This window comes from Drosophila serrata, unplaced genomic scaffold (genome assembly GCF_035046125.1).
Source record: "Drosophila serrata isolate PLE 108 unplaced genomic scaffold, ASM3504612v1 contig_347, whole genome shotgun sequence".
Lineage (NCBI taxonomy): Eukaryota > Metazoa > Arthropoda > Insecta > Diptera > Drosophilidae > Drosophila > Drosophila serrata.
In genome coordinates this window covers 1,580,582-1,608,280 of record NW_028257245.1, presented here as the reverse complement: position 1 = coordinate 1,608,280, position 27,699 = coordinate 1,580,582, and the positions used below count along the sequence as shown (strand labels likewise).

Below are 27,699 nucleotides of genomic sequence, written 5' to 3'. Positions count from 1 at the left end.
GTTTTTAACTTAAATAAATAAATACGAAGGAGGAGAAAGTCGGAGGGTAAAGTCTTGGCGTTGATGAGTAGAGCAGAGCGACCACAGCCCATCTGACACACACACACACAGCCATAGAGTCGAGCAATCATGCATCCTTTCCTGACGTGGACCACACCATACCCGATACCTCCTCCTACCCCTGACCCGTAGTTCCGTTTCCGGCGCCTGCCATTTGCATCTACAGCAGAGCAGAGCGCAAAAAATTGTGTTCTTTCATTTATTCGAAGGATTCTTCATCTGCCCGTTCTCCCCTCCCCCCCCATTCTCCTGCTCTGTCTGTCCGTGGCGGGAATTTCTTTTTTGCGGCTTGAGCGAACCGAAAGAACGGGTACACAAATTTCAACCTACTCAATTTTTGCCTTAATTTCTTTTCTGTTTCGCCAGGAGACCTTCGGGCCACCCATCGCCAGCCCAATCTTCCCGCTCCAGCTATAGCATCTCCGTCTCCAATCTCCCATCTCCACCTCCCAAGGCTTCTTCATTTTTTTTCTCTTCGCCAGGCGGTAATAAGAATTTTTTCTTGGGCATCTCTCCGGAGTGTGCGTGAGCCGTAGTGTTTTTTCCGTAGTTTTAATTTAAAATGCGAAGCATGGAAAATATATATATATATATATATGTATGTATGTATGTATAAACTGGTCGCAGAAGAAGGGACGTGGGTGAAAAAAAAAATAGGGGGGGGAAGGTAAGGGAAGGCTCTTGCGCACTGCTTAAAAGAAAAACTTCTGAAGTAAATATTTGTCTGTCCAATTGCTGCGGCGACTGCCAACTGCAGCGCGGATTGGGTTGGGAAAATGGTTGAGATGGAGATGGAAAGATGGGTGGAGGTGGAGACGAAGATGCCGAGGTTGAGGGTGAGGATGAGGGCGAGGGCTATGTGGGTGGTGTGTGTGCCGGTGCTGGGTGACAACAGTGGACAGTGGACGGTGGGCAGTGGGTGTAGGCGTTGGTCGTTGGTCGTTGGTCGTTGCTGATGGCGAAAGTGTTGCTGGACGGGTTGCTGCGTCCACTGCTGCGACTCTCTATGGACACTGGTGACCGAACATTGCCAAGACAAGCGACGCCGTAATGACTGTCACAGCGCAAACACACGCCGCCTCCGTCGCTGTCCATTCCACAAAAAAAAAAGAGTGAACAAAAATTTCCATCACCTAAGCCCCTGTTATGTATTCCCCCAGGGGCACCCTTCCGACAGTGTGTGTGCCTCTTACGGATTGGGCGCGGTTCTTGGAACTCATTCAACTATCCCATGATATAGGCTATTTTTCAATCAAATCTCTTCGAAAATATCTCATATTCAATGTGTGTAAATTGCCAAGGGAAACTGCCCTCAGAAGGGAGGGGGGAGGGAAACGGGTAATATCCTGTAGAGAAATAACCCTTTATGAGAAGTAAAAAATCAAATTCGAAATGGATATGACACAAAATTAGTTCAAGTTAAGGCTTTGATAGTAAAGGTTGGCACGTTTCCATACATATTAAAAAGAAGCCAAACTAGTTTCCATGAATTATTCATAGTAAGATGGTCTGATATATGAGTTTACATGAGTTATTTGAGAATTAATCAGTCATAATTCATATTTAAATCAGCTTAAATGGCACAGGGTTATAATTTGACAAAGTATAAATAAATATTACTACGAAATGTTTTATAATTTTATAGGTTTTAGTTAATAAATAAGATAATCTCCTTTGGAAGGTATAGAAAGATGGTTTAATAGCGTAAAAAATATAAATTAAACCTAAAATACGCTAAATAATCAGTGATATTTATAGGAAAGGTTTCTTTGAGGAAAGCAAAGGTTTCTTTGAGGATTTTAGGGTTCAGCTAAATGCCAAGAAGTTACCCAAACATATTTCGGAGAGCAATAACTAATAAAATCATTCACTTACTTTATTCCAGGGCCTCTTGCGCACCGCCGAACAATTAAAGATCAAGGGTCTCTGCGAAACTGCAGAGAATGCGGATGATTTAAACGACGCGGCCACAGCAACGATCACAGTATCGGAGAACATTCAGCAGGCGGTTGTGGGAAACATTGTGAATGCAACCATAGTTCCTGGAGCTCCTTCGCCCACCTTGGAACAGCAACAGCAGCAACACCATCAGGCACAGGGACAGGACCAGCAGCAGGTTCATGCCCAGCAACAGCAGCAGCAGCAGCAAATCAACGCCGCCTTGCTGACGCAACACGGTGGAGTGCCAAGTGGCAGCAGTGGTGTTCCCCTATCCGGACAGTTGTTGAGTACCACAGCGAGCGCCAGTAGCGGTAGCTCCGGTTCCGGCGGACAGCAGAATACACTAACGTCATCCGGCCTACAGGCGACGCCACGCAAATCCCGGCTAAAGCGATCCAAGTCACCGGATTTGCCGACAGGTTCTGGGAGCTCTGGTGCCTCGAGCAACTCACAGTCACAGCAACAGCAGCAACCGCAGCCGGCACACCATCATCCCCACCAGACCATTCTCATCCAGGGCCAGAATCCCACCTCGATTGTCAGCCTACAGCAGACGGCCGACGGCAATTATATACCGGTGGGAGCAGGAACTGGCGACGAATCGGACACCGAGAACGATCACGAGCACGAACACGAGCATATCCACGGACACGGACATCCGCACGGACACGGACACGGCCACAGTCACAGTCACGACCACGATCACGACCACGAGCTCGAGAATAAACCGAATAAGATCTGCAAGACGGAACAGTCGGTGGCATCGCCGGCGTCCAATTCATCGAGCGCCAACTCAAACAATGCAGCGGGCGTGAGCGGCGGCGTGTCCACCACCGGCAACCAAGCCATCGTCACACAAATTGTAGTAGCGCGCGACGGAAAAGATACAAAAAATATGACTAGTTTAGGCATGGGCATGGTAAGTTGGTTTAGTTAGTTAGTTTTGGTTTAGTTAGCAGCTCTCAGCAGCTGCCAGCAGCCTCTCTCCCTCCGGAGGATGAATTTGCCAGATCTCGAGTAGATCTCATTTGCTAACCCGATATTTCCTATCTATCTCTCTCCTCACTATCGAATCTACCTCGATTGCATGCGCAGAACGGCGGCCTGTTGGGCGTGCCCATGGGATTCCTGGACTTTACACCCGAGCCACCAGCACCATCCGCCACCCCAGTCACCGTTACGGAGCACGTCGATCTGTCCTGCAACCCCAGCACGGACACGCGCGATCTATCAAGTGAGTTATCGGTAGTGTTGCCACCGATTCTAGCCGGGATCTCTCCTATCCGAGGGAACATCTGTGACTAATGATCTCTCTTATTCTCACTCCTCAGATCCCACCGAACCGCTCGACATTGACAATCATTTGGCCCAGCAAATACATCGGCTCGATCAGTCCCCCATGCACTCGATATCCCATCACCACACCGGTGACGAGAGCAACTCAAATCTGGTGCAGCACATCAAAAGCGAGGTGATCGAGGCCAAGCACCTGGCAGCTGCTGCCCAGCAGCATGCTCTCAACCAGGCCCAGCAGCAGCAGCAACAGCAGCATGCCCATCACCAAGCCCAGCAGCAGCACCAGCAACAGCAGCACCAGCAGCAGCAGCAGACAACAGCAGCAACAGCAGCAGCAGCAGCAACAGCATCTTCATGCCCAGCAGTTGCAGGCCCAGTTGCAGCAGCAGCAGCAACAGCAGCAGCAACACCACCAGCAGCAACAGCAGGCGGCAGCAGCAGCGGCCGCAGCAGCAGCTGCTGCAGGTGTGCATGGCCAACATGGGGGACACGTGACGCATGCCGATATTGGCGGTGCCACAGTCATGGAGATCGATCCGAGCCAAATTAAGCACGAACCGGGCATGATAATAACGCCAGAGATTGTCAATATGATGTCCTCAGGACATATGGGTGAGTGTAAAAAATAATAAATAAATAAATCTAAGCTGCTCCCAAGTTAATAAATACTAATAAAATATTTTCCTTTTAAATTTACAGACATGTACAATTCGGACACGAGCGAGGATTCAATGATGATCGCCAACGGCTCGCCACATGATCAGAAGGAGCCGCACTATACGAATTTGGACCAGCAGCACGGTCTGGGCGGCGGCAGCGTTTGTGGCCCGGGGCCAGGTGGTGCTGGTGGTGGTGGGGGCATGAGTGGTGGGGCTGGCTCTGGCTCTGGCGAGAAAGGTCAGTTTAATGGTCCCAAAGCTTGGACACAAGATGATATGAATTCAGCTTTAGATGCATTAAAGAACCAAAACATGAGCCTGACGAAAGCATCCGCCATTTATGGCATCCCATCGACCACCCTGTGGCAACGTGCTCATCGTTTGGGCATCGAAACGCCCAAGAAGGAGGGCGGCACCAAGTCATGGAACGAGGATGCTCTGCAGAATGCCTTGGAGGCGCTACGTTCGGGTCAGATATCCGCGAACAAAGCGTCCAAGGCCTTTGGCATACCCTCGTCGACGCTCTACAAGATTGCCCGAAGGGAGGGCATCCGCCTTGCGGCACCGTTCAATGCCGCCCCAACCACGTGGACGCCCGAGGATCTGGAGCGTGCCTTGGAGGCGATACGGGCGGGTAATACATCGGTGCAGAAAGCAAGCGCCGAGTTTGGCATCCCAACAGGTGAGTTGTCCGCAAATCCAGTCCGGAATTTTTTATCTATAGCCTACTGTTGATGGCATTCCGCTCACATTTCGTCGTCGTTTTGTATATTGTGTCGTGTTCAATTAACATTGGTTGTGGAACTTATTTGGGAAAATTGGGAAGATATTCGCCTCAAAATATAAAATTTGCATCGAAAAATGCATCGAGTAAAAAAGTTCGATATGACTAATCGATAAAAAAATCACGCTTAACGCATCGAAAATATCACAGTTTGATATATCGCCTTATTTTATTTAACCGATATTATCGATATACATCGGAACAAATGTTTTCTAAATTGTATTTGTCTTATATGTCTTTCGTGTGAATATATTTTAATCATCTTCAAAACCTTCATATTGGTCTGATTTATCAAAAGGAATATCGCTTTATAGCACATACCTTTCGACTTAGAAATCGTCCTTTGATAGTTGATATCTTCTTCGATATACTACTTCTACCTTTTTGTGCCAGAACATTAGCTGGAATAACACTATCAGAAATGTCCTTTCTATGTGACCCATTTGCTCCGTTGGCCTGGCTTCAGTGCCGCCATGTGTCCTCAGCTCTATTTCGTTTGCCTGTGACTAATTCCATTATTTTTTCCACCCAAAACAACCTCCGCCTCAAAATATAAAAAAGGAACACTTTATGGACGCTGCAAGCGGGAGGGCATTGAGCTGTCGCGTTCGAATCCAACGCCCTGGTCCGAGGATGCCATGAACGAGGCCCTCAACTCTGTGCGGTAAGTGGTTTGAGTGTGTGTGTAAAATACTTCCGTTCAATTAAGCCTCTAATCACCGCATCCTCCAACAGTGTCGGCCAAATGTCCATCAACCAGGCGGCCATTCACTACAACCTGCCCTACAGCTCGCTCTACGGCCGCTTCAAGCGTGGCAAATACGATGTGGTGGCCAATACGAGTGGCGTGGCGCTGCTCAACACCTCGGGCAATACCACCGGCAGCATTGAGATTATCGAGCACAGTCAGGAGAATTCGGTACGTACACAACCCATGGCCTATGACGATAGCTCAACGGCCGCAAAACCCGGCTCGCAAATAACAGTTGACTTTTTGGCTTGTTTTCTGAGCAAAGATGAACCGATTAACAATTTAGGATGCTATTGAAGAGTGCACAAAAAGTAACTTAACTGGGAAAAATTTAAGGAAAAGTAATGGAAACAAATCGTTATTTGCGAGCTTTGATTTAATTAAAAAACAAGAAAGGAAGCTAACTTCGGGAGGCCGAAGTTTATATACCCTTGCAGATAGTACTTCGATGACTAGGAATCCATACAATATAAATTATATATATTTATGTTAAAAAACAATGAAGTAATACCTGCTTTCATTTCATTCACCTATACATATTATATTTGCAGTTTTACATTCACAGATTTGCATTTTTTCTCCGCATCTAACGATCGTTTGTATGGCACCTATATGATCTAGTCGTCCGATTTTCATAAAATTTTGCACAAAATTGTAGAATAATATAAAATGGCCATATCTCAAATTTCATTAAATTTTGTTAAAAACTGAAAATGTTATCGCCACCGCGATTGTCAGTCTTCCGACAACATCTACCGCCATTCTCAGTCCTCTCAAATTTCTCGTTCGTTTCTATGGGAGCTATATGATATATTAATCCGATTTTGATACAATTTTGCACAAAATTGTAGAATAATATAAAATATCTATATCTCAAATTTCATTAAATTCTGTTGAAAACTGAAAATGTTATCGCCACCGCGATTGTCAGTCTTCCGACAACAGCTACCGCCATTCTCAGTCCTCTCAAATTTCTCGTTCGTTCCTATGGTAGCTATATGATATATTAATCCGATTTTGATACAATTTTGCACAAAATTGTAGAATAATATAAAATATCTATATCTCAAATTTCATTAAATTCTGTTGAAAACTGAAAATGTTATCGCTACGGCGATTGTCAGTCGTCCGACAACAGCTACCGCCATTCTCAGTCCTCTCAAATTTCTCGTTCGTTCCTATATATTAATCCGATTTTAATTTTGCACAAAATAATAATATAAAATATCTATATCTCAAATTGCATTAAATTCTGTGGAAAACTGAAAATGTTATCGCCACGGCGATTGCCAGTCAGTAAATTCAGTTGAAAATGTTATCGCCACGGCGATTGTCAGTCCTTAAATTCAGTTGAAAACTGAAAATTTATCGCCACGGCGATTGTCAGTCATTAAATTCAGTTGAAAATGTTATCGCCACGGCGATTGTCAGACATTAAATTCTGTTGAAAACTGAAAATGTTATCGCCACGGCGATTGTCAGTCAGTAAATTCAGTTGAAAATGTTATCGCCACGGCGATTGTCAGTCATTAAATTCTGTTGAAAACTGAAAATGTTATCGCCAGGCGATTAAATTCAGTTATCGCCACGGCGATTGTCAGTCATTAAATTCAGTTGAAAATGTTATCGCCACGGCGATTGTCAGTCATTAAATTCTGTTGAAAACTGAAAATGTTATCGCCACGGCGATTGTCGGTCCGACAACAGCTACCGCCATTCTCAGTGCTCTCAAATTTCTCGTTCGTTCCTATGGGAGCTATATGATATATTAATCCGATTTTGATTAAATTTTCCACAAAATTGTAGAATAATATAAAATATCTTTATCTCAAATTTGATTAAATTCTGTTGAAAACTGAAAATGTTATCGCCACGGCGATTGTCAGTCTTCCAGCAACAACAGCTACCGCCATTCTTAGTCCTCTCAAATTTCTCGTTCGTTCCTATGGGAGCTATATGATATAGTAGTCCGATTTTCATAAAATTTTATGCAAAATTGTAGAGTATAGTAAAATGGCTATATCTCAAATTTGATCCAATTCTATTGAAAACTGAAAAAGTTAAAAAATTTTTTGTAAAAATTTTCCGATCATTCCTATGGCAGCTATATGATATAGTCGTCCGATCCGGCCCGTTCCGACATATATACGAGTGAGAGTATATAGAAAGCTAACTACAAAGTTTCATAGAAACGTTTGCGTAGAAACGGACAGACGGACAGAAGGACAGACGGACAGACGGACAGACGGACATGGCTAGATCGACTCGGCTGTTGATCCTGATCAAGAATATATATACTTTATATAGTCGGAGGTGCCTCCTTCACTGCGTTGCAAACTTCTGACTGAAATTATAATACCCTGCAAGGGTATAACAATGGTTTTCATTTTAACTGTTTCATTTGCGATTTTAATGGAAACTTAATTAATTTCTAAACATCGACAACAAAAAATCAAATAATCATGTAATGCAATTTCCAATTCAATTGCTAACAATAATTATTTAAATAGATTTTAATTTTTGAATTAATAAAATCAATTCATATTAAAGTACCTTTCATAGAAAAAAATGATGAAAAAACGAAACTAAAAAAATTGTGGCTTTAATGTTAAATTTTTTTAAATATTCATTAGTTCTTTTAAACTCAACTTGATGATAGACCAAAATCAAATGATCGATAATATTGATCCTGCAATTTTCCAACATATCGACAAAAATAAAGCGCTCAATATCATAACAAAAATATAAAATGAATTGAAAAACAAATATTTTTAAAACATAATTTAAATATCTGATATTTCTCGATTTGATCATAAAGAAACTCGATTTATCGACTGTATATTGAAACGATAAAATATCGATTTAAATGTCGATATAGTATCGCTAATTTTTGCTTAATTAATCGCGTTGCTATACCATCCGTTACATGAGTATTTATAATTTTAAACCTCACCCATAATCCACATCAAATGCCAAGCTTTGACTAACCGATTTAATCAATCTATATTTATGCAAAGTTGCACATGTTGCAGCAACAGTTCCCGTACAGTCCGTCGCCTCATCCGCCAACGCCGCAGCATCACAGCACGCCGCAGCATCATAGCTCGGCGCAGGGGCCGCCAACGCCGCAGCACATGCAGCAGCAACAGCACGTGGTGCATATGCAACAGCAGTCGCCCCATCCGGGTCACCATCCGCAGCACATGCAGCAGGATGTGGTCACATCGAGCAGCCAGGTGGTGCACAGCCAACAGCAGCAGCAGCTTCAGCAGATCTATCAGCACCACGGGACGCCGGAGCGTAGTTGAGAATCACTGCACGCTGCGGCTTTAATGGGCAGCACCGGTGGAGGAGGAGGAGGAGGAGGAGGAGGTGGGGCCAGCACTAGTGGCAGCGCGGCGGCCACCAGCTCGCCCTTTGCCAGCATATCGGCGCTGGTCAGTGGACAGAGCAGCAGCGTCCCACCGCCACCACCACCGTCGGCGTCCGTTGCGGCGGCAACAGCAACTGGCACCAGCAAGCGCAAGAAAGCCACCAAGCAAAAGCGTTGAGAGCAGGATCAACTGCAGCAGGAGCAGGAGCAGGAAGGGGAGGAGGAACCAGAAGCCATTGCCGGAGTGGCCAGGCCCGAGGACATCAAGTTTAGATTTAATTGCAGGCACTGGAAGCGCAAGCTAAGGCAGTTTCATTCGTTATTGTCCAAAAAACCAGCGGCGGCAGCAGTAGAGTAGTTAGTCAGTCAGTTGGAGAGACGACCCACAGACACAAGAGACACACACCTCCCGAGGATCTAACCAATCACAAAAAAAGAAGTAACATCCTTGAACTACATATATGGACATTAATTACACAGTCGAGATGTGTATAAAATGTATATATTTAACGAGAATATGCTTTATCTAAATTAATACGGAACATAAGTAGTAAAATAGGTATTAGGTTCGCAAAGTCCTTTGGTTCTAGCCAGTAAGATGAAAAGGATAGTAGTAGAGGAGAGGAGAGAAATATATAGATATATAGACAGATAAACTAGAGCGTAAGAGGAAAATGAATTTTTGCTTTTTGCCTAAACTCGAAAAAGAATATGAATATTCGTTTTGGGCTAAGCAGTTTTAAGAGCACTTTGTTATCAATGGACAAATATATATATACATATATATATATATAGACACGCCTCTATATCTGGGACTCTCGTGATTATTTAAAGAACCTTTTGAGCCACGTCTTGTTATAATTTACTTCTTAGTGTGAGACTGAAAGTGCGCCTAAAACTGTCTACAAAAAACAAAAAAACAAAAACAAAAAACAAGCCCAAAACATACAATATACAACATAGAACCCATGAACCCAACATGAAGAATCAAATGCTTTATATCCATTACATTATGTGAAACGGGAGAAAAGAGTAAAAGGATAAAATACCTTAAAGTAGAATTAAACCAACCAAATTATCAAGGTTCTAGCTTAGACTCATTAGCTCTAAACCGCAATGAAAGTTATTTGAATTTAAAACCAGAAGGGCGCCCTGAAGCAAACTTACCATAATTGATTTTATTTGATTTCACAACTGAATTCATGAGATATTGTATCCAATAAATAAATGTAGAACTTGAATGAAACATGGAATAAAGAAATTGTATTTTTTATAGAAATCAGGAACAAATACAGTAGCAAAAGCCGCCGAAGTTTAGCGAAACGTAAACTTCAAATGTTAATATTAAGCTTCAAAATAATGTCTTTTTCGGAAATTTCATTAAAAAAAGAAAAGAAAACAATGCAAGTGTAAGAGAAATCAATCAATAAAGCAACCGTATATAGATGGATACACACAAGAAATCTATATGAATGAAAGTAATACAAAGAACCCTTCTCTCTTTAATTATAAAAAAAACTTGATCATTTTTAAATAATTGCAAAAAATCAAAGATCGTCAAGGGAAAAGGAGAAAAATTATATTGAAAATTTTTAAAAACTAGAAAAAAAAACAAAATAAAATTGTATAATAACTTCCACTAGAGCGTATTCTACACATATTTAGGAATCTAAACAAAAGATAAAAAAAAGGAAACGGAAAAACAGATACTTGTAAACACACGTACACAAACCCATCTGAAGTTACTTCAACTATTTTTGGTTTCATCTCAACTATAGAAAGTGTGCAGAGGAGGAAGGATTTTAGAAATTTGTAAATACATTTAAACTAATTTAGTTTCCTTAGGTTCTTTAAGTTGAGCTAAGCGAAGAAGGGAATAGGTATATATATATCTGAAATTTACAAGAATCGAAATGTTGCAAATTAATTTATTTTAGCGTTATAGACCCGTAGAACTGAATGCAATATGCTTACCTTAAACTCAACATTTAATTTAATTCTATTCCTATTATATTTAGTTGGAATCATAATGTTTTTATATAGCTAAACCTGTATATCATTGTAAATTAATTAAAGCATACGAAGTAGCATCTACAAGAGTTATATTAAAAGTAAACAATACAAAAACAAACAACAAATATCATTATAACCTTGTTAAAATTGTCGCAAGAGCAATTAAAAAATGAACCCAGCTAAGAACTTAAAGATGAAGAAGAATCGAAAATCGAAAATAAATGCAAATCACAGAAGATTTAAATAATAATAATAACGAAAAATATTACATTTAAAATTTTAAGCTAAACTAAATGTGTAAGAGTAAACTTTAACCACACAATATTATAGCACATTTTGGATTATCAAATATGCATATACAGCAAAATATCTACTATAAACCGTAAATGTAAAGGTAAACCCCAAAAAAAAAGAGAAAAAGGAAAAAAAACACAGAAAGGAAACAATCTATGTAACAGCCGAAATTAGCGAAAACAACCCATGTAATAAATAAACAAAAACATTTAATGTAATATTGGTATAACGTAATTTTTAAAGTGAGGTACTATAAATAAAAATTATTAAATAATATAAAAATCTATAGTTTCTTTTATTTTAAATACTGTATAATGAATTTTTTTATTGATTCCCAAAACAGGGGTGAAGTTCATCCCCGAAAGTGTTGTAATACTTTTCTGTAGAGTTTAGATAATTATTCAAGTTGACAATGTGGAAATACACGTATACATATGTACATATTTAAATCACTGTTTACTTTCGGACGACAATCTGTATTGATATGTTGATTTAAAGGAACAAAAGTGATGGGGCAACATATAATTCAGATTCATGATCAGCAAAGAAAGCTTTAAGTTATTTGCGTTCAGATTAGGGATGTACATATGCAGTATCTAAAGAGGGTATAATATCATATGTATGCTAACTTTCATATATCCTATTTTTAACTATGGAAAATTCGAATAAAATTGATCGTTAAAACTTTGTAATTATTGATATAATATATCAGAAAATATATATCAGAATTATCGATTATGATCCAATATATTAAAGAGAATATTGTTTTATCGCGCATGTGGTGCAACTTCTTCTACTTCTTCTACTCCTCCCTCAAAAAAGTAGAGTAAAAGTTAAAGTAGGTCGCCCACTGAATCACATTCTGATTTTATGTATATTTTATTATTGCTTTATAATTAATTCGAATCAAGGAATTTAACAAAAGAATAATACTTAATCTTGACGTTGAGAAAATAACAATACATTTATATTGTACTGATTAATTGGGGTCAATGCAAGTCTTTTCTTTTTATTCATTTCGAAGAAAATGAATTGCATGAAAGTTAAAGTATTAATTTAAAATTTTAAATTTTATTTTCTTTATTTATTTCTTTTTAGAGAACAAATTTGTTTTGCGCTATTACATTATCCGCTTATTGTCTTCAAATATACTAAACTTTGTACATTCTCCCCTTACAGTGTAACAAAACGTAAAAGCTTTGCCTCTGTTAACCCTGATCTTGGCTCTGGGGGAATGTTTTTGGCCAGTAATGTTAGGCAGAGCTTTTCTGTTAGACACTCTGCTAGGGGTATTATTATTATGATTCTCTCTCTCTCTCTGCCTTGCTCTTCGCTCAGCTGGCGCATGCTCCGCTCTTCTCTCCCACATGTTGGATTTATTTGACTTTGCTCACCTAGAAGCGGAGGAAGATGCCAAAGTAGTCAAAGTTCTGCTGGCTGTCCATGTGAACGAACGAACGGTGCTTTATCTGGTAACTTTTCCGCGATTCGAACCCTCTGCACCGCTTCCTTTCGCGACGCAAAAGATTTTTTAGCAGGAAAAAAATAAATATAAGGAAAAATAAAGTAAAGAAGAGGCGAAAAGGAATCAGCAGGACCAGCATTTTTTCCTGGAAACAAGAAAGGAAAAGGAGACAACAAAGGAAATTGCTTCATTTTCGGTGGAAACAAAAGAACGCTTAAAGAAATTCCGTAAGTGTCGATGGGGGAAATCCTCCTCGTTATCAGTGCTAATTGATTAATCAGCGCATTAAATGTGTGTTTATATTACTGAATCAATTGAAACGGACTTGACTTGATTGAATGAAAGTGAGTGTGAAGTGGCTTCTAATTGAAAGATTAAATATATAATATATAGATGATAGGCGGAAGTGGCAATTGAAAAATTCGCATGATTGCGAATTTTCTAACCCTGTGTGTGTGTGCTGAATTATTAATGCTAACCCCAGAGGGAGGGAGAGTGGGGGATGCTAAATCGGAGTCAAAATCGGGGCCAAAAGCACGGGGCCCAAGCAAGCCCGAGCTAACTGCATAAACAGTTTATTTTTATATGCCAGAGGACAGCTGCAAGTTCAAGTGTACAAAACTCGTAACCCCCGAGAAATTACATTACGCATGATACACACACACTCACAAACACTCCAGCACTCCCTCACAGGGATAGCCAGTGGGTATGATGTGCGTGTGGTTGTGCAAAAGCTAACGCTCGTCGCTCAACACGTTTTAAAATATTAACTTAAAACAGACATGAGCAAAAACAAAAGGAAAAAACCAGCAACAAAAAGTACCTGACAATAATAACAGCTACCAAACAACGTGCTTATTAAGAGAGAACGAGAGGAAGTAAATCAAGAGAGGCAGAGAACAGCAACGAAAGCTTTCTCTCCCTCTGTTGGGTTCCACTTCTCTATAATTCTCTCGAATTCTCTCTTTATCTCGCACACAGCTGATTGCCAGAATTGTAACGGTATTTGGTAGTTCTAGCACTTGCAGCCCACTCTTACCCACCCCCTTATTGTTCTTACAACAAGTGCTGCGAATAAGTGTTTCGTGTTTGCTGATGTTTGCCATGTCTGCCGATGTCTTTGGGCCATTTGAACTTGGCATCACACACAACTGGGTCTAGGCTAACGGGTGTGAACGCCTCTAGACATCTTCTATAGGCCGTTTGACCTTGAAGATTCCGGAAGAACAAGGGTGAATTTGTCAAAAATAAAACAAGAAAAGATGAATATAGTTCCCATGCTGATGAAAAGCAACACATAATTATGGAATCATTTTTAAATTAAATAGTTTATATAGATGATGTTGATGATGTATGAAAAATTGATCAATTTTGTTTTATTATTCATTTTAAAATTTTTTTGGATTGGTGCCTCATAAATAAACATGGAAAGGTCACATATTATTACATTTATTATTCACACAGTTATTTATTACTATAGATTTTGTTACAGTAGCTTCCTAATTTGGATAAATTATTTTCCTTCATTATTTTTCAACCTTGAAAATTATAATTTCGGAAATCTTAATTTTAAACAATCGGAAATACCTTTGAGATAATGTGGCCAATTATTAAAAACCGAACCATGGTTCTAAATGGTTAAAATAATTAAGTTATACTTATGTCAGAAAGATTCTGTTTTATCGTTTGCTGACCTCGACGATTTCTGAATTTTCGTATATAAAAACATACATACATATATGTATGTTTGTGGTGGGGGCACAAAAATAAACAAGCCAAATGACACATTTCAAAAGTTTATTATGTATGGGTTGTTGTTGTTTATTTAAAGTCCCGCAAAAATACAGTTTAAAATAAGTCAATGATTATTATATAAATTATACAATCTTACATACTTTTGTTTAAATCAAATAAATGTAATAAATTTAAATAAATCTAAAGACTCATCCAATCCATATATGTAAGTAGTAGTTGAATCACAAATGGTTTTAAAGATATTTTAAAGAAACTTGTAATGGGATTCGGGTTTCTCTTCATTGAAGACAACTCAAAAACACTTGAAAACATCAATGTCAGCAGTTTTGATTAATTACTCAACAATTAAAAAGCCACTCTTGGCTTTACAATATTTTTCCTCAATTGTTTTCGTGAAACTTTGAAGACAATCAATCCTACATTCACGTTTTAAAAATCAAAAATAGGTATGCTAAATATTGAAGGCCTGCCTTTTGACGCGAATTCAATCTGTGAAAATAACCAACAAGTGGCATCGTCGAATCTTTGACTTTGAAATTTCAGTCAACAAACTGAAGTGGAAGCCCCAGTAGCTGCCACTATAATAATATTGAAAGGTTGTGTGAAGTCGAGTGAAGGTGCTGGGTGTGTGTGCTGGGTGTTGCATATATGTATGTACATATATAGTATTTTGTGTGTTCAAAAAGAAAACTGAACCGGATGGGAGGAGGTGTAAAAATAGACCATCGATACTTGCTTTAGCTTTTTGCGTCCCGAAAATGTAATTACTATCCTTCAGCCTTGGAAGGAGGGGAGGTTCTTTTTAAGTACAGTGGGAGTTGTTTATTTATAAGCACAAAGAGTTTTGTTTATCTAAGTTTATTTTGTAAATGGTGTTTAGCAGAAAATTGTTTTTCAAGGGTTGTTGACAATTGTTGTAGATTTATTAAAATATAAATAATAATAATTCATATATATATATGTATCTTCAACAGTATTTGTTAAGGCTCTTGTTATAGTTAATCTATACGATTAGATTTGACAGCTATACATTTAAATTTTACTTTTAATTTAAAGAGGATAATATAAACAACAAACTAGCAGTCTTAATTAGTATTTAATATTTTAATTAAAGAAACTTTTTTCAAGAGTATATAAACTTTAATATTAAAATGTACATCTTGAGGAACAATGTGTTGTAAGAATTCTCATAATTAGAGTTTGCAGAGTTTCCTAAGTTTTAAAGTGATTCTGGATAGAATTTAAAAGATAACTTTTAATAGTGAAAACTTTAGACAGTATCTGCTTTGGTTGGTTAGAAAATAAGTTTGATTTAATTATGATTAACTTTCTGGATGCAAAGTTTCCTGAAATTTGATTATATAGTTGAAAAGTTCCATGAATTTTATCCGAACCACTTTGAAAGTTTGAGTTATCACCTGATTCCAGTTAAATGATATAGTCTGTATTTTAGCTACCTAGCTATCACCACAGCCCTCCTACAACCAAATCCTTGTGTGTCTTTGCAGTTGCATTGCATCCCATCAACCCTTCGGTAGTGTTGCTGGGGCAACACATCCATTCAACACCGCAAAGAAGCCAAACGAGGGGGACGAAGGACGCACAGCGGGCGGAGTGCGTGGGAGAACTCACCGAACCTTACACGCAAGTGAGTAAATAACGGTAACTGGCAGCCATTAGATGAAATTATCAATTATGCAATTAAAATGGGGGAAAGTCGCAGGCAGAGAGTTGTGAAAACTTTGGTCAGCTGGAGAGCTCGCTGCTGCACCTGCAATATTGATCAAGAGGTAAATGCCAAGGCTAAGGCCTGAAGGATTAAAATAGTTTGGGGAGCTAACTCGATGGTGCAGAGGCATTTCTTCCCTGCTTTGAAATGATGACGATGATGTGGAAATGTCTTTAATAATTTATTCCTGATTTGCTGTTTGAGTTTCCGTTTTTCTCATTACACTTTTCATTTCCGTTTCCCTGCCCCTGCCCCTGCCCCAAGTTGAAATGAAAATGTTCGTTCCATGGCAATCAGTGTGCCCTGTTAGCCTTACGTATGTATATGTAATATGCTAATGAACTTCTGTTGCGATAAACAAAGTACACTGTCAAAATGGCATTAAATTTAATTATGTATTAGCTTTATTTGTGATTTGTATTATTCAATTTTGAATTTGTGCAGCAGAGCTTTAAAGCAGATTACATTTTCCGTCTCTCTTCAGCTCTGGCTTATATTTTGGCTCAGTGTATTGGCCCAACTGTTGCAAAAGTTACTTTCTCCTAAGCAGGGAGTGTGTGAGTGTGTGTCCCTCAACCTACTGCGGTTGTCCTTAGGTTGTCGGAAAACAAGCCAGGCGAAAAGTTCCTCCTGCTGCTGCTCACTTCACAAGCGAAAAGGCTCGACCTCCTCTTTTGGCAAGCCTTCAGCCAATTGACCCTTAACCCTTGCTTAGAGTGAGTGTCTACCCAGCGGCCCCACTTGCCCTATCTGCTCACCGGCTCACCTTCTTGCCTGTCTCCTTACCTGGCCCAGAAAGTCAAGGACACACACTCATGCGAATTGCATGCCTGATTTCACCAATTGATTGCATGCAATTGTTTTGCCTTCAACTTTCATTTGTCGGCTCATCCCGTCCCAAATCCTTGGAGGGGCACAGCGAGTGAGGATATTAAGCACCTGAAAATGCTTAAACATTATTCAGAGTCAGTCGAGCAGAGCAGAGAGCCCCCTTGAAATATTATTCAAATTTCAGAACCCACTTCAACTGTTGCACATTCGGTAAATCAGAGAGCTGTCATAACCGAAAGCATATTTAATGCTGACCTGTTGGGTTATTTATCCTTGTTTTGAAGTGTATGTACCCAGGGTATAAAGCTTTTCTTAAAAACTATACGCCATAAACTGCCCTATCTGATAGGACCTTAAAAAATACAAACTAACGAACTCCTATAAGGGCTTCAGGAGCTGCAAAAATCTTGCCTTAAATCAATAAACAATTTATAAATAATAAACAATATGTTGAAAGGGTATTTGTAGCATCGCTTTTGCAAAGTTGGCGTTGGTGTAAATATTTTTTCTGCTCAAATACCGAAATGAGATGTTGCGGTTGCCACTTTTGTGTGTGCTCCGATATGCATGCTCCTGAATGTTTCTGCGGTGATGTGTGGATGTATTCAAATATGCTTGATGAGCATATTTAATGCAGTTTGAATGGATTTTCCAGCAAATATTGCCCCATAGCTGAAATATAAATTAATTATGCTCGGGTAAGCGGATTCAATTAATGTGAAATGTCTGCATTAAATAAGCAAAACAAAAAGAGTTTATAGTGAAATATAATATGTCTGGCAGAGCAGAGCAGCAGGAGCTAATAAAATTCGTCATCTAATTCGGTGAGAGTTAATTATGCCAATAAATAAAGAAACTAATAAACAAAATAGTCGCAAACTAATTGACTTCAATTATTTGGCCAACCAACTGCAACCGGTTAAAGCCGAATAGCATCGCATCGAATATTCTGAATCAGTTCTGGCCACGTATTGAGGTCATCTGCCAGCTTGTTTCCGCTTTCCGGCCATTTCCTGCCCCCGAGTGCAATTCATTTCCTGTGTCCTGTGACAGGATCTGTAGCTTAGCTTCAGCTGCCAGCTCAATGTATAACCAACCTGAAGATGTTGCTAAAAGCACTTGCAAACACATATGACCTTGCCGCCGCTCGGGCCAACGCTGCGTATGAGCGATGCTACGGATGAGATGACTTTGCCGATTTGCTTGTCGCTTTCATTATCAATGTCAATGTTCTCTAGGAATTTACATAGTGTGTTCTGTGAGATTCATTAGCTCTCGATTTCTCACTATCTCTGATTGTTTTCTTTTTATTGTGTCTCACCCTGAAATAATGGGGCAAATTGTACAGACAGAATAAAAGAAAACAAATAAGTAGGTTAAAAGTTTATATAATATTACACAATTAATTGTTAAAATCTAGATTTAACAAGTGATAAAGTTTAGAAGTTAGGTTTCAAACCCGAGGTTCAAGACACTGCTTATCATTTAAGCCGTGTGAGCAAGATAGAGATATGTTACAACTTTATTTTCAATAACTTTCATGTTTATCATTTAATTTAACTCAAATTTTAGTTAAATATCCAAAGATGCCTATAAATTTTGATAACGTATCATTTACTACCGATTTGCAAGTTATTTCTTTCTGTTTCTTTGTTATTTTACACTTATTAACCTTTAGTAGAACAAAGTTTGCTTTGCAGTGTAGTAATTGATGAGAAGAATGTGACGAATCGCATCTGTAGGTCATTGGGAAGCTGTAGCAAATACATTTCGTTGTGATGAGCAAATAATGCAAAATGGATTTCCTTTTTGTTTTTATTTACTTTTATTCTGATGTGTTCATTTCTCACCCACCTCTCTGTGTGCACTTTTATGCTCTTTCCCTCTCAGCCTTATCATTGTTTGTACTTTACTTATATATTTTTGTATTTTTGCAACGAATGAAATAGCTACTCATTTCGCTTAAGCAATCATTTGCCGTTCGAGTGGCAACGATCTCGGTGTTGTTTTTATTTTTAGCGCGAAATTACGAAATTTGTTTGATTATTAATTTGTGAAAATGCGTCTAAGCCGTATACGCTGTTTTCCAGGCGTCTTGTGAGTTCTCAAAAAATGATCATGGCTCCTTCCGATCTGATTTCTCAAATAGAGATATCTTTATTGACGTGTTAAACAGTGAATTGAGTGTAAAACTTCAATCCCAAAAATGTACAAATAGTGTAAATACACTTACGTGAGGTTTTGATAAGTTATTGTTACTTTGTTATTTTTTTACGTATAATCAGAGACTATTATGATTTGGATTATGTAAAAGCTGAGACCTTGATTTACTACAAAAAACATTTACTTTCCTTGTCAGTCCAAAATAAATATTAAATTTGACTTTTTATTCATCCTTTTTATGCGTTTATAGCTAGTAGTTAAGTTTCACTTTCTTTTTAATTTTTTTTGTACACAGTTGGCCTTGAAAATATAGATTTTATTACAATACAAATAATAATTTCTTAGTTGGGCAATCAGATCCTGAGAGCAGATCCCCTCTAGCTTATCACAAGTCGTATCTATCACCAATCTCTTGTGTGCCATTTCCATTTCAATTTCAAAACCCACCAAGCAGCGTCTGTAGGATGAGCAATGCGGGAATCGACGGAGGAGGAGGAGGAGGAGGCGGCGGATCTGGAGGAGCAGCAGGAGTGCCGCCCACAACGCCACCGCCCACTGGTCATGGATCCACGCGTCGCCTGAGCCACCTGACAAGCAGCAGCCGCTCGGGAGGAGCCGCCGCCATGGGCAATGTGGTGGGCTGGCTGAAGCAGGTTCTGTCCAAACCCAAAACTGATCCGTATTGATGTGAACCACCCAGCACAACACACAGTGTATTACACTACACTACCAAGAACAAAAAAAAATAGAAACCTGCACCCCTTTGCTTTTGTGTTGCATCCTCCCCCCGCCTGACTCTTCAGTTGCCCCTGATCTCCTTCGATGTGGTTATATCGTTGCACACCGAGCAGAATCTTTGAGCTCATATGCTGTTTTCTTGGTTTTTTCCAGGCCTCCATCGAGGTGCGAGACGCCGGCACACGGACTCTGTCAATGCTGCAGAGCAGCAATCCCAACTTTCGATCTTTGGACTTATCTCTGGGCACGCCCACATCCGTCACACCGACCTCGAGCGAAGCTCCAGCTGCTCCAGCCAGTGCCACCGCCTCGCTGAGTGGTTCCACGCTGCACTTTGGACCAGAGGAGCCCGAGGAGACCGCCGGAGGCAGTCAATCACTGACGCCACTGGATGCCAGGGAACTTCTTACGCGACCCACTCGCGCCTACGCCTCCGTCAGTCAGCCCCAGAGCCCAAGGCATCGAGGATCGTGCTCGGGGTCTGTCACAGGTTCCAGGATATCCACACACGGCCTGACCGGCCGCTCCACATCGATTTCCTCGCAGCTGGAGAAGACCAAGAAGCTGCTTAAGATGACCGAGGGCGAGGACAAGCCGCTGACGATTCTGCACTACAACGATGTCTACAACATTGAGTCCATGGCGGAGACGGAGCCGGTGGGCGGGGCGGCCAGATTTGCCACAGCCATCAAGAGTTTTGCCCACCTGAACCCCTTGGTGCTCTTCAGCGGCGATGCCTTCTCGCCCAGCATGTGTGAGTAGTCCTAGAAGATTAAATGGGAGGAAGTAAGTAATTCAATCTTTGAAATATCACTCCAGTGAGCACCTTCACCCAGGGCGAACAGATGATTCCCGTGCTTAACTCGGTGGGAACGCACTGTGCCGTCTTTGGCAACCATGATTTTGGTAAGTCATTAGAGGTACTTAGATATCCAAGGGGAGATTAAGCCTATTACCCTTTCCAGATCACGGCCTAGATGTGCTGGTAAAGCTGATTAAGCAGACGGACTTCCCCTGGCTCATGTCCAATGTGGTGGACAATGAAACCGGACGTCCTCTGGGCGGTGGCAAGATCTCGCATTTTATTCTGCACAATCAGATCTCCATCGGTCTGATTGGTCTGGTGGAACGCGAATGGCTGGAGACCCTGCCCACCATCGATCCCAACGAGGTGACGTACATCGACTATGTGGAGGCGGGCAATAAGCTGGCCCGTGAGCTGAGAAACGAGGGCTGTGATCTTATCATTGCCCTCACCCACATGCGAACGCCCAACGATATTAATCTGGCCGAAAAGTGCAATGGGATTGACATCATTTTAGGCGGCCACGATCATGTGCGCGAGGTGACCGAGATCAATGGCAAGATGATCGTCAAATCGGGCACGGACTTCCAGCAGTTTTCAGTGATTACCATTGAGCGCGATCCGGCCAACCGAGAGCACTTCACCACGGATGTCAAGTGCTTCGATGTGACGGCCAAGGTGCCCGAGGATCCCGAACTTAAGCAAGAGCTCTCCAAATATGCCAGTAAGTAGCGCTGTTCTTGTTAGGAAATGTGAATCTAATCGTATTTATCCTTGCAGAGTTCATTGAGAGCAAGCTGTCGGATGTGATGGGCGTCTTTAGTGTAGAGCTGGATGGTCGCTTCTCACGGGTGCGGACCCAGGAGACGAATCTGGGCAACTGGGTGTGCGACGTGGTGCTGGCAGCCGTTGGCGCCGATGTGGTTATCCTGAATGGTGGCACCTTCCGATCGGATCGGGTGCATCCCGTTGGGGCCTTTACCATGGGCGACCTGGTCAATGTAATACCGATGCGGGATCCTCTGATCCTTCTGGAGGTTAGCGGTCGTGTGCTGTGGCAGGCGCTGGAGAACGGTGTGTGCGCCTATCCCAAGCTGGAGGGTCGCTTCCCCCAAGTGGCGGGCATCAGTTTCGCCTTCAATCCGCAGGCGGAGCCTGGCAAACGAATCGATCCTCAGCTCATACAGGTGGGTGATGAGTACCTCAACCTTGAGCAGACCTACAAGCTCTGCGTCAAGAGCTATATCTTCATGGGCTGCGATGGCTATACCATGTTCAAGGATGCCACTGTGCTGGTGAGTCTTCAAACCCATTATAATATCTCTAAAGTCCCTAGTTCTAAGGATTATCATACCTTTCAGATGGATGACGATGCCTGTCCCGAGTTGGGCATAACCCTGCAAAACCATTTCAAGGCCATTAATTCGCGGAAATGTGGCCAAAACACTAAGCATCGCCAGTCGCTGGTAACCCTGTCCAGGCGGCATAGTTTGGTGCAATGCCTGGACAGCATGGATCTGGATGGACCATCGCCCATACGCAAGTTATCTGTGGGTCATCACAACAAATCCATGGATCTGACGCATGGCAACTCCCAGAAGGTGAGCTTAATGCCTTAATAAATATATTTACTATTCATTTTATATAAAATCTTCTCCCAGATGCTGCGGCGTGCCTCCTTGGATGACCTGGAGCAATCAACCTGCGATTTGGCGCCGCAGCTGGAGCACCGCATCGTCATGATACAAAACGAAGAGGTGGGTGACCTTTATACTTTAAAATAACAATTTAATAATTAAAAATATTATCTCCCCGTCCACAGCATTACCGACAGCTTCTGTTCAAAAAAGAGACGCACATTATGAACTCCACGATCACCGAGGCCGAGGACGAGTAAAGATATTTATTCCAGACTTTTCCAATTCACAAATTTTGCATTTAATTTTTGTATTTTTTTATTTTCTTCTTTTTTTTTGTTTAATTCTAGTTACAAGAAAATAAGACAACTTGATTTTAGGGCGGGGGCAGGACCTGAGTCCGATGTGGAGAAAAATATTTGAGTTTAAGAAGAATGATTAAGCAAAGCAAAGAGAAGATGTACTCGTTAGCTAGTTAGTTAGTTGCTCTATTTATTGCCGTTTATTGTTAACAACCACCGCCAGCGCTCTTCTGTTTCGGCCAAGTTTCGTTGTAAACGAGTGCCAGACTTCCCCCCCGGCAGGGAGATGTTTGAACTTGGTATTGATGTATTGTATATGATGTATGATGTAGTGAGTGTATCCCTAAAGCTTGCTAGTTTAATTTACCTTTAATTAGATAAACTGATTTTTAATTATAAACAGTAATTAATTACTGAAAAGCCCTTATGTTTTGTGATCTAGATAAAATGAGAGTTTGAGCTGAGCTTTGACATGATATTCCTTAAAGATATTCCAAAAAAGAAAACCCCTAGTAGTTGTTTTTCCACAGAACGCAATCAAAAGACACTACAGGTTGTAAGCAGAACGCACTGGACACTACACTACGAGAAAGCATGTAAAGTGAATATGTAAAGCAATATTTTAGACAATGCACTTGAAAAATGTTGAATGTATATTTTTATGGACACTTTTGGAGCAGCAGCAGCAGCAGCAAAGTATATTATTTTTTAGAGAAACGTGCGCCACACTCAAGGATAGTTGCTTTATTTTCTGGCATGTGTACGGAGTTCCTTCCACCACTACTGTGACCGTGAGATGTCCATTGAAGCAATCTGATTGCATGGCCGACGACCAACAGGAAATCAGAACACAAAGGCAGCCACAATTACCACACAAAGTTAAACAATAAGTAGAGGAAGCCACATACGTATAGAACGTGTGTATATGACGTAGTCCACGCTTAACTGATTGTCCATGCTTAGAACGTATAGTTAACTAAAGTGAACAATATGCAGGCTCAAAATGCACCTGATTATTAATTACTGATTATAAAGGACACAAATATATAATATATATATAATAGAGATATCGTAATTCTTTTTAAATTCCGCCAACCCTTTAAGCAAAGACAATATAAAGGCTAATATGCGTAACGCCATATCCTGGAGTAGTTAAAGAAAAGATCAAGAGAGCGTTCAAACAAATCTTATGGCTTTACGCATCTTACTTGTTACTTGGTCTTTGCTTCAAGACATTTTCAAACTATTTTGCAATGAACCGCATTTTGTGTGTGTATATTGAACGAAATACATTGATTTATGTAAACATTTATTAAATACATAAAACTATATGTAATGGGGATAATTTTCCTTTTTAATTTATTTGGCGGAAGCACGTTGGTTAGTCAGCACTAAATCGGGGGGCACTTAATTGGTCTTGTTAATACTTCATAAAGGGTAAGTTAGGGATGCCTATTGAGAATAACGCGCTGTACATTATATTGAAAATATCGTAAACTTTCATATATCGAAAAATAACGATATGAAAAATGTTTTTTTTTTACATTTACCTCTTTTTCCGATTCGAAAGATCATACAGAAACACGATTTATCTCAAAAATGTATACCGCAACGTTAAAAATATCGACTTCAGCTTTAAATATCAATATAACATCGATATATTGATGATTTCTGGCATCCCTAGGGTGAGTTAAATTAAACTTCTATGTTGCTCGCTAGCAGCCGTCAATAGAACTGCAACACCAAGGTCTTTATGGCACTGGCAATGTGGAAGGCGCAGTCGCGAACCTCCAAAGTGTTCTTCTGTATGGCCTGCTTGTCGTCGGTCTCTATAGCCTTCTGCAGATTCTCGCACTCATGCTGGATAAGGATTTTGTGGCGGGTCAGCTGCTTCAGGGTCTCACGCGTAGTCTCGCTGGCATTTGGCGGCTAAAATTTAAATTAAAGCATTGTAAGGAAAGTCTTTTTATTAATGTTCAAGTTAAAGATTAACTCACCAAATTGGCATACAAAGCTATCAAGTCGGTGACAGCACTGTGTATCAGCTCCCCGTGCGGGGCTATCGATTGCTTTTGATCCTCCGCCACCGGCTGCATGGCCCTAATGAGCTCTTTGAGGCAGCGTGTGACCAAATCGGAGCGCACCTTCACCTCCTCGCCGAAGGGCTTGCCATCGCCAGCCATTTGGTACATGCTGGTTGTGTTCCGTACATCCGTGGCTCCCTTGGCCACATTCGGGGCCAGACGACGCTCGTACATGCTGGCCGGCCGCTTAATGGTCGATTGGTTCGAGGAGCCATTGGAGGAGCCGCTGTCTGCGTTGCCAGCAGCACCCGATCCCCCCTCCGGCAGCGACAACGGCTCGTGCTCCGTGTCCGGACTACTCAGGCTCAGATCAATGCGACTAAATTAAGGAAAATTAAAAGAAAATCATAATCATAAAACAAAAGCAAATTAAGTGCAAATCAAAACGCTCACAGTGGTTCATCGTAGACGCTGTTGTTGGACGCGCTCGAGAACTTGGACTTGAGCTGCGAGTTCTCGCTGGACAGCATCTGGACCACATTCTTCAGCTGGTTAATCTCAGACTTGTACTCGCTCAACTGTTTGCGCAGCGTATCCATTTCGTGCTGCGAAGTGGCATTACGTGGCGGCGTGTGGATAATGGCCTAAGCACAAAGGAAATAATAAGAACAAGTTTAACAAATCATAAACTAAACAAAATTAAATATTTACAAACTATAAAGAATTAAAAGCAAACAAGGGAAAAGGATACGGAGAAGCCAAAATCTACACATAGTTAAACACTACACTTTTGCAAGTATCAGCTAGTTTTATTGAGGCTTATAGTCTACGCTTTGGGGGCTACCATTAGGGAATGAACTAGCTATAAATATTGGCTAAAGCAGGGGCTATAGTGCCCTGAGCTACGGATTGAACACAACGGGTGTCACAGCACGGGGTCAGTCTTAACTAGCCGAAGCTATTGTTCAGCTTGAGTATCTTTTGGCGCATTAGGTTTACCTGCTGGGCCATGGGAGGGACCGGCGCATAGTCATCGTCACTGGCCACCGGATCGTAGATGGGCTCATCGTCCGACAGATTCGGATCGTGGCCACCGTCGAAAGATCCCAGCCTCATTGAATGGTTGACATACGGCAGCGATTGCAGCGACTGATTACCCCCATGCAGTGGGGCGGCAGCATCCAGTGGACGCAGGTTGGCCATGTTCTGGCGCCGCATTGCGTCAACGAGGACGTCGGTCAACAGACCAGCAAACTCGGCGCGATTGAAGCGTGCCAATTTCTGACGACCCTGTGAAGACGAAGCGTATGAATGAATATTTTGATTCAGAAAATTAAATGCTGTCAGACCTGATTGCGCGTGGCACTCAAAAACGGATTAGCTGGCAAGAATGGCACAGTTGCATGGTCAGCATTCAGGGTGCTCGTCGACCAGACTGCAAAGGGATGGGGTAATGTTCAATTAGGACTGTTGATATTGAGAAATAGAGTTCACACTCACTAGCTTCGCACTCGCGTCGGTCCACCTCATCGTACAGATCCATGACCAGCTCCTCGAACATCTTGTTTGGCACCAACTGCAACTTACCACGAGCAATCTTCAGCTGCTCGCTGATATCAGCGCCATTGGCATCTGGTATGATCATGTGGCGGCCACTCTAAATATGGAAAGGAAGGTTTTTATATTAAAATAACATCAAATGAGATTTATAGAATTTAAATTTCCATATAGAATACACCTTAGGAACCAAGACTACAGTCCACTCACCGCATGATCTGGCTTCTTGCCGCCCAAGAACATGATGATTCTATCGGTTACATCATACATGGCATCTTGCAGTCGCTCAGCGATGGTATTATGATTGTTGGCCCTGGCCAGTTCCAACGGAGTATGTCCGCCGTTGCCATCCAAGGCGTTCACATCTGCTCCGTAGATTAACAGCATCTCGATCTGCGAGGCCTGGCCGAATTTGGCGGCCATGTGCAGCGGCGTGGACAGCTTGTCCTCGTGATAGTAGTTGGGATCGGCTCCCTGTACTAAGAAACGCAGCGAAGTCTCCAGATTACTGGTCCGCACGCTAGCATGTAGCTGGCGACTTAGCTCCTGTTCCAGGCTGCCCGCCGTGCCGCTACCATCGTCGTCGTCCTGCAGACTTGGTTTCAGCACGAACGCTAGATTAACGTGCTTGGCCTTGATGAAGTCCGACTTGGTGGGATGCAGGGCATCCTTAGGTGATGGCTTCCGCCAGCGCGGAACATGCTTGCCGGAAGTGGAGCCGCTGGAGCCATCCAAGAGATGGTGCTCCCACACACTGTTGGCACCGTGGGCATTCAGCGAGTTGACGAAGTTCAGCACCGACGGCTCCCAGTTGCCCTGGCGCAGGGACTTCACGATCGAGATGTGCCGCCCCAGGCTGCGGTGGACCGAGCAACAGTCGGCGCACAAGAGGATGCCCCGGTTGATGCTCGCCCAGGAGGGATCGCTGGCGCCGCAATCTCCGCACACCTCCGTCTGCAGGCGGGACTTGCCCCGTGACATCTTGCTGCTGCTGCTGACCGAATTCCTGGGCGTGGTGGGGCTCCTCGTCTGCTGCTGCTGCTCCGGCTGCGGCGCTATAAATAACTTCTTATGCGCTTCGATTATGCTGCTGGCGAAACACATTCAGCATTCCAAGCTCCGTGGCTGCAGGGGGATAAAGAATAAATATAGAAAACGTTGGGAAAAACTCTCGGAAAAACTCAAGTGGCGTCCGCGTGAGTCAACGGCAAACTAAGAGCTCTGATTGGGAATCGGACGGGCTGGCGGTCAGAGGTCGTGTGTCCCCGCCAGCCCAGTTCACCCTGGCCAATCAATTAGGAAAATTACTTTTAATTAAACGCTGCTGGCTGCACTAAAAAAACATTTTCTTTGCGAAGGCTTTCACTATTTTTGTTTTTTTTTTCCACTGACCAGTGTGACCAAGAGGACTGGGTAGAGAAGCGCCAGATTTAAAAGGGAGAAGGTCTTAAATTGAATTTTTTAAGCTGAACTATTTAAACAAATTATTTTAAATACAGAAAATGCAGACAATTAAGTTTTA

At 41.6% G+C, this 27,699-nt stretch overlaps 3 protein-coding genes and 1 long non-coding RNA gene across 10 annotated transcripts in view; 3 read left to right on the top strand and 1 right to left on the bottom strand.

The window, feature by feature from the left end:
• psq (BTB-domain-containing protein pipsqueak) overlaps positions 1-11,453 on the top strand; it is an 88,753-nt gene extending 77,300 nt beyond the window's left edge. Inside the window, 9 exon segments of the mRNA XM_086838342.1 lie at positions 1,946-2,920; positions 3,097-3,235; positions 3,333-3,610; positions 3,612-3,909; positions 3,997-4,194; positions 4,249-4,638; positions 5,302-5,404; positions 5,476-5,659; positions 8,509-11,453. Coding sequence (XP_086694468.1) covers positions 1,946-2,920; positions 3,097-3,235; positions 3,333-3,610; positions 3,612-3,909; positions 3,997-4,194; positions 4,249-4,638; positions 5,302-5,404; positions 5,476-5,659; positions 8,509-8,799 — 2,856 coding nt within the window. The 3' untranslated portion in view covers positions 8,800-11,453.
• On the top strand, positions 8,824-11,453 carry LOC147642828 (uncharacterized). The gene has a single exon (XR_015272887.1). It is a non-coding gene; the product is annotated as an uncharacterized LOC147642828 (long non-coding RNA).
• A 1,093-nt stretch (positions 11,454-12,546) lies between these two features.
• LOC110189220 (uncharacterized) lies at positions 12,547-23,941 on the top strand. Of its 5 annotated transcripts, XM_020959195.2 has the most exons (11): positions 12,547-12,863; positions 15,900-16,039; positions 19,569-19,767; positions 20,006-20,606; positions 20,672-20,758; positions 20,818-21,381; positions 21,438-21,952; positions 22,019-22,258; positions 22,319-22,414; positions 22,480-22,550; positions 22,645-23,941. In XM_020959195.2, the coding sequence occupies exons 3-11, from the start codon at positions 19,579-19,581 to the stop codon at positions 22,715-22,717; spliced, it is 2,436 nt and encodes an 811-aa protein (XP_020814854.2). In that variant the 5' UTR covers positions 12,547-12,863; positions 15,900-16,039; positions 19,569-19,578; the 3' UTR covers positions 22,718-23,941. The 5 variants fall into 5 exon arrangements, with proteins under 5 accessions (XP_020814854.2, XP_020814855.1, XP_020814856.1 ...); XM_020959196.2 differs by lacking the exon at positions 19,569-19,767; XM_020959194.2 differs by lacking the exons at positions 12,547-12,863; positions 15,900-16,039 and adding an exon at positions 18,892-19,048.
• On the bottom strand, positions 23,889-27,627 carry Git (ARF GTPase-activating protein GIT1). 3 transcript variants are annotated; one of them, XR_002319943.2, is made up of 9 exons: positions 27,486-27,627; positions 26,388-27,302; positions 26,121-26,277; positions 25,970-26,055; positions 25,620-25,910; positions 25,074-25,264; positions 24,594-24,999; positions 24,147-24,525; positions 23,889-24,065 (listed from the first exon to the last, which is right to left on the bottom strand). XR_002319943.2 is itself a non-coding variant. In XM_020959199.2 (8 exons), exons 2-8 carry the CDS (start codon positions 27,279-27,281, stop codon positions 24,322-24,324), a joined length of 2,229 nt encoding a protein of 742 aa, XP_020814858.2. In that variant the 5' UTR covers positions 27,282-27,302; positions 27,486-27,627; the 3' UTR covers positions 23,889-24,321. The 3 variants fall into 3 exon arrangements, 1 of the variants encoding a protein (XP_020814858.2); XR_002319942.2 differs by having other exon boundaries at positions 23,889-24,048; XM_020959199.2 differs by having other exon boundaries at positions 23,889-24,525.
• Between the last annotated feature and the right edge of the window lie 72 nt (positions 27,628-27,699).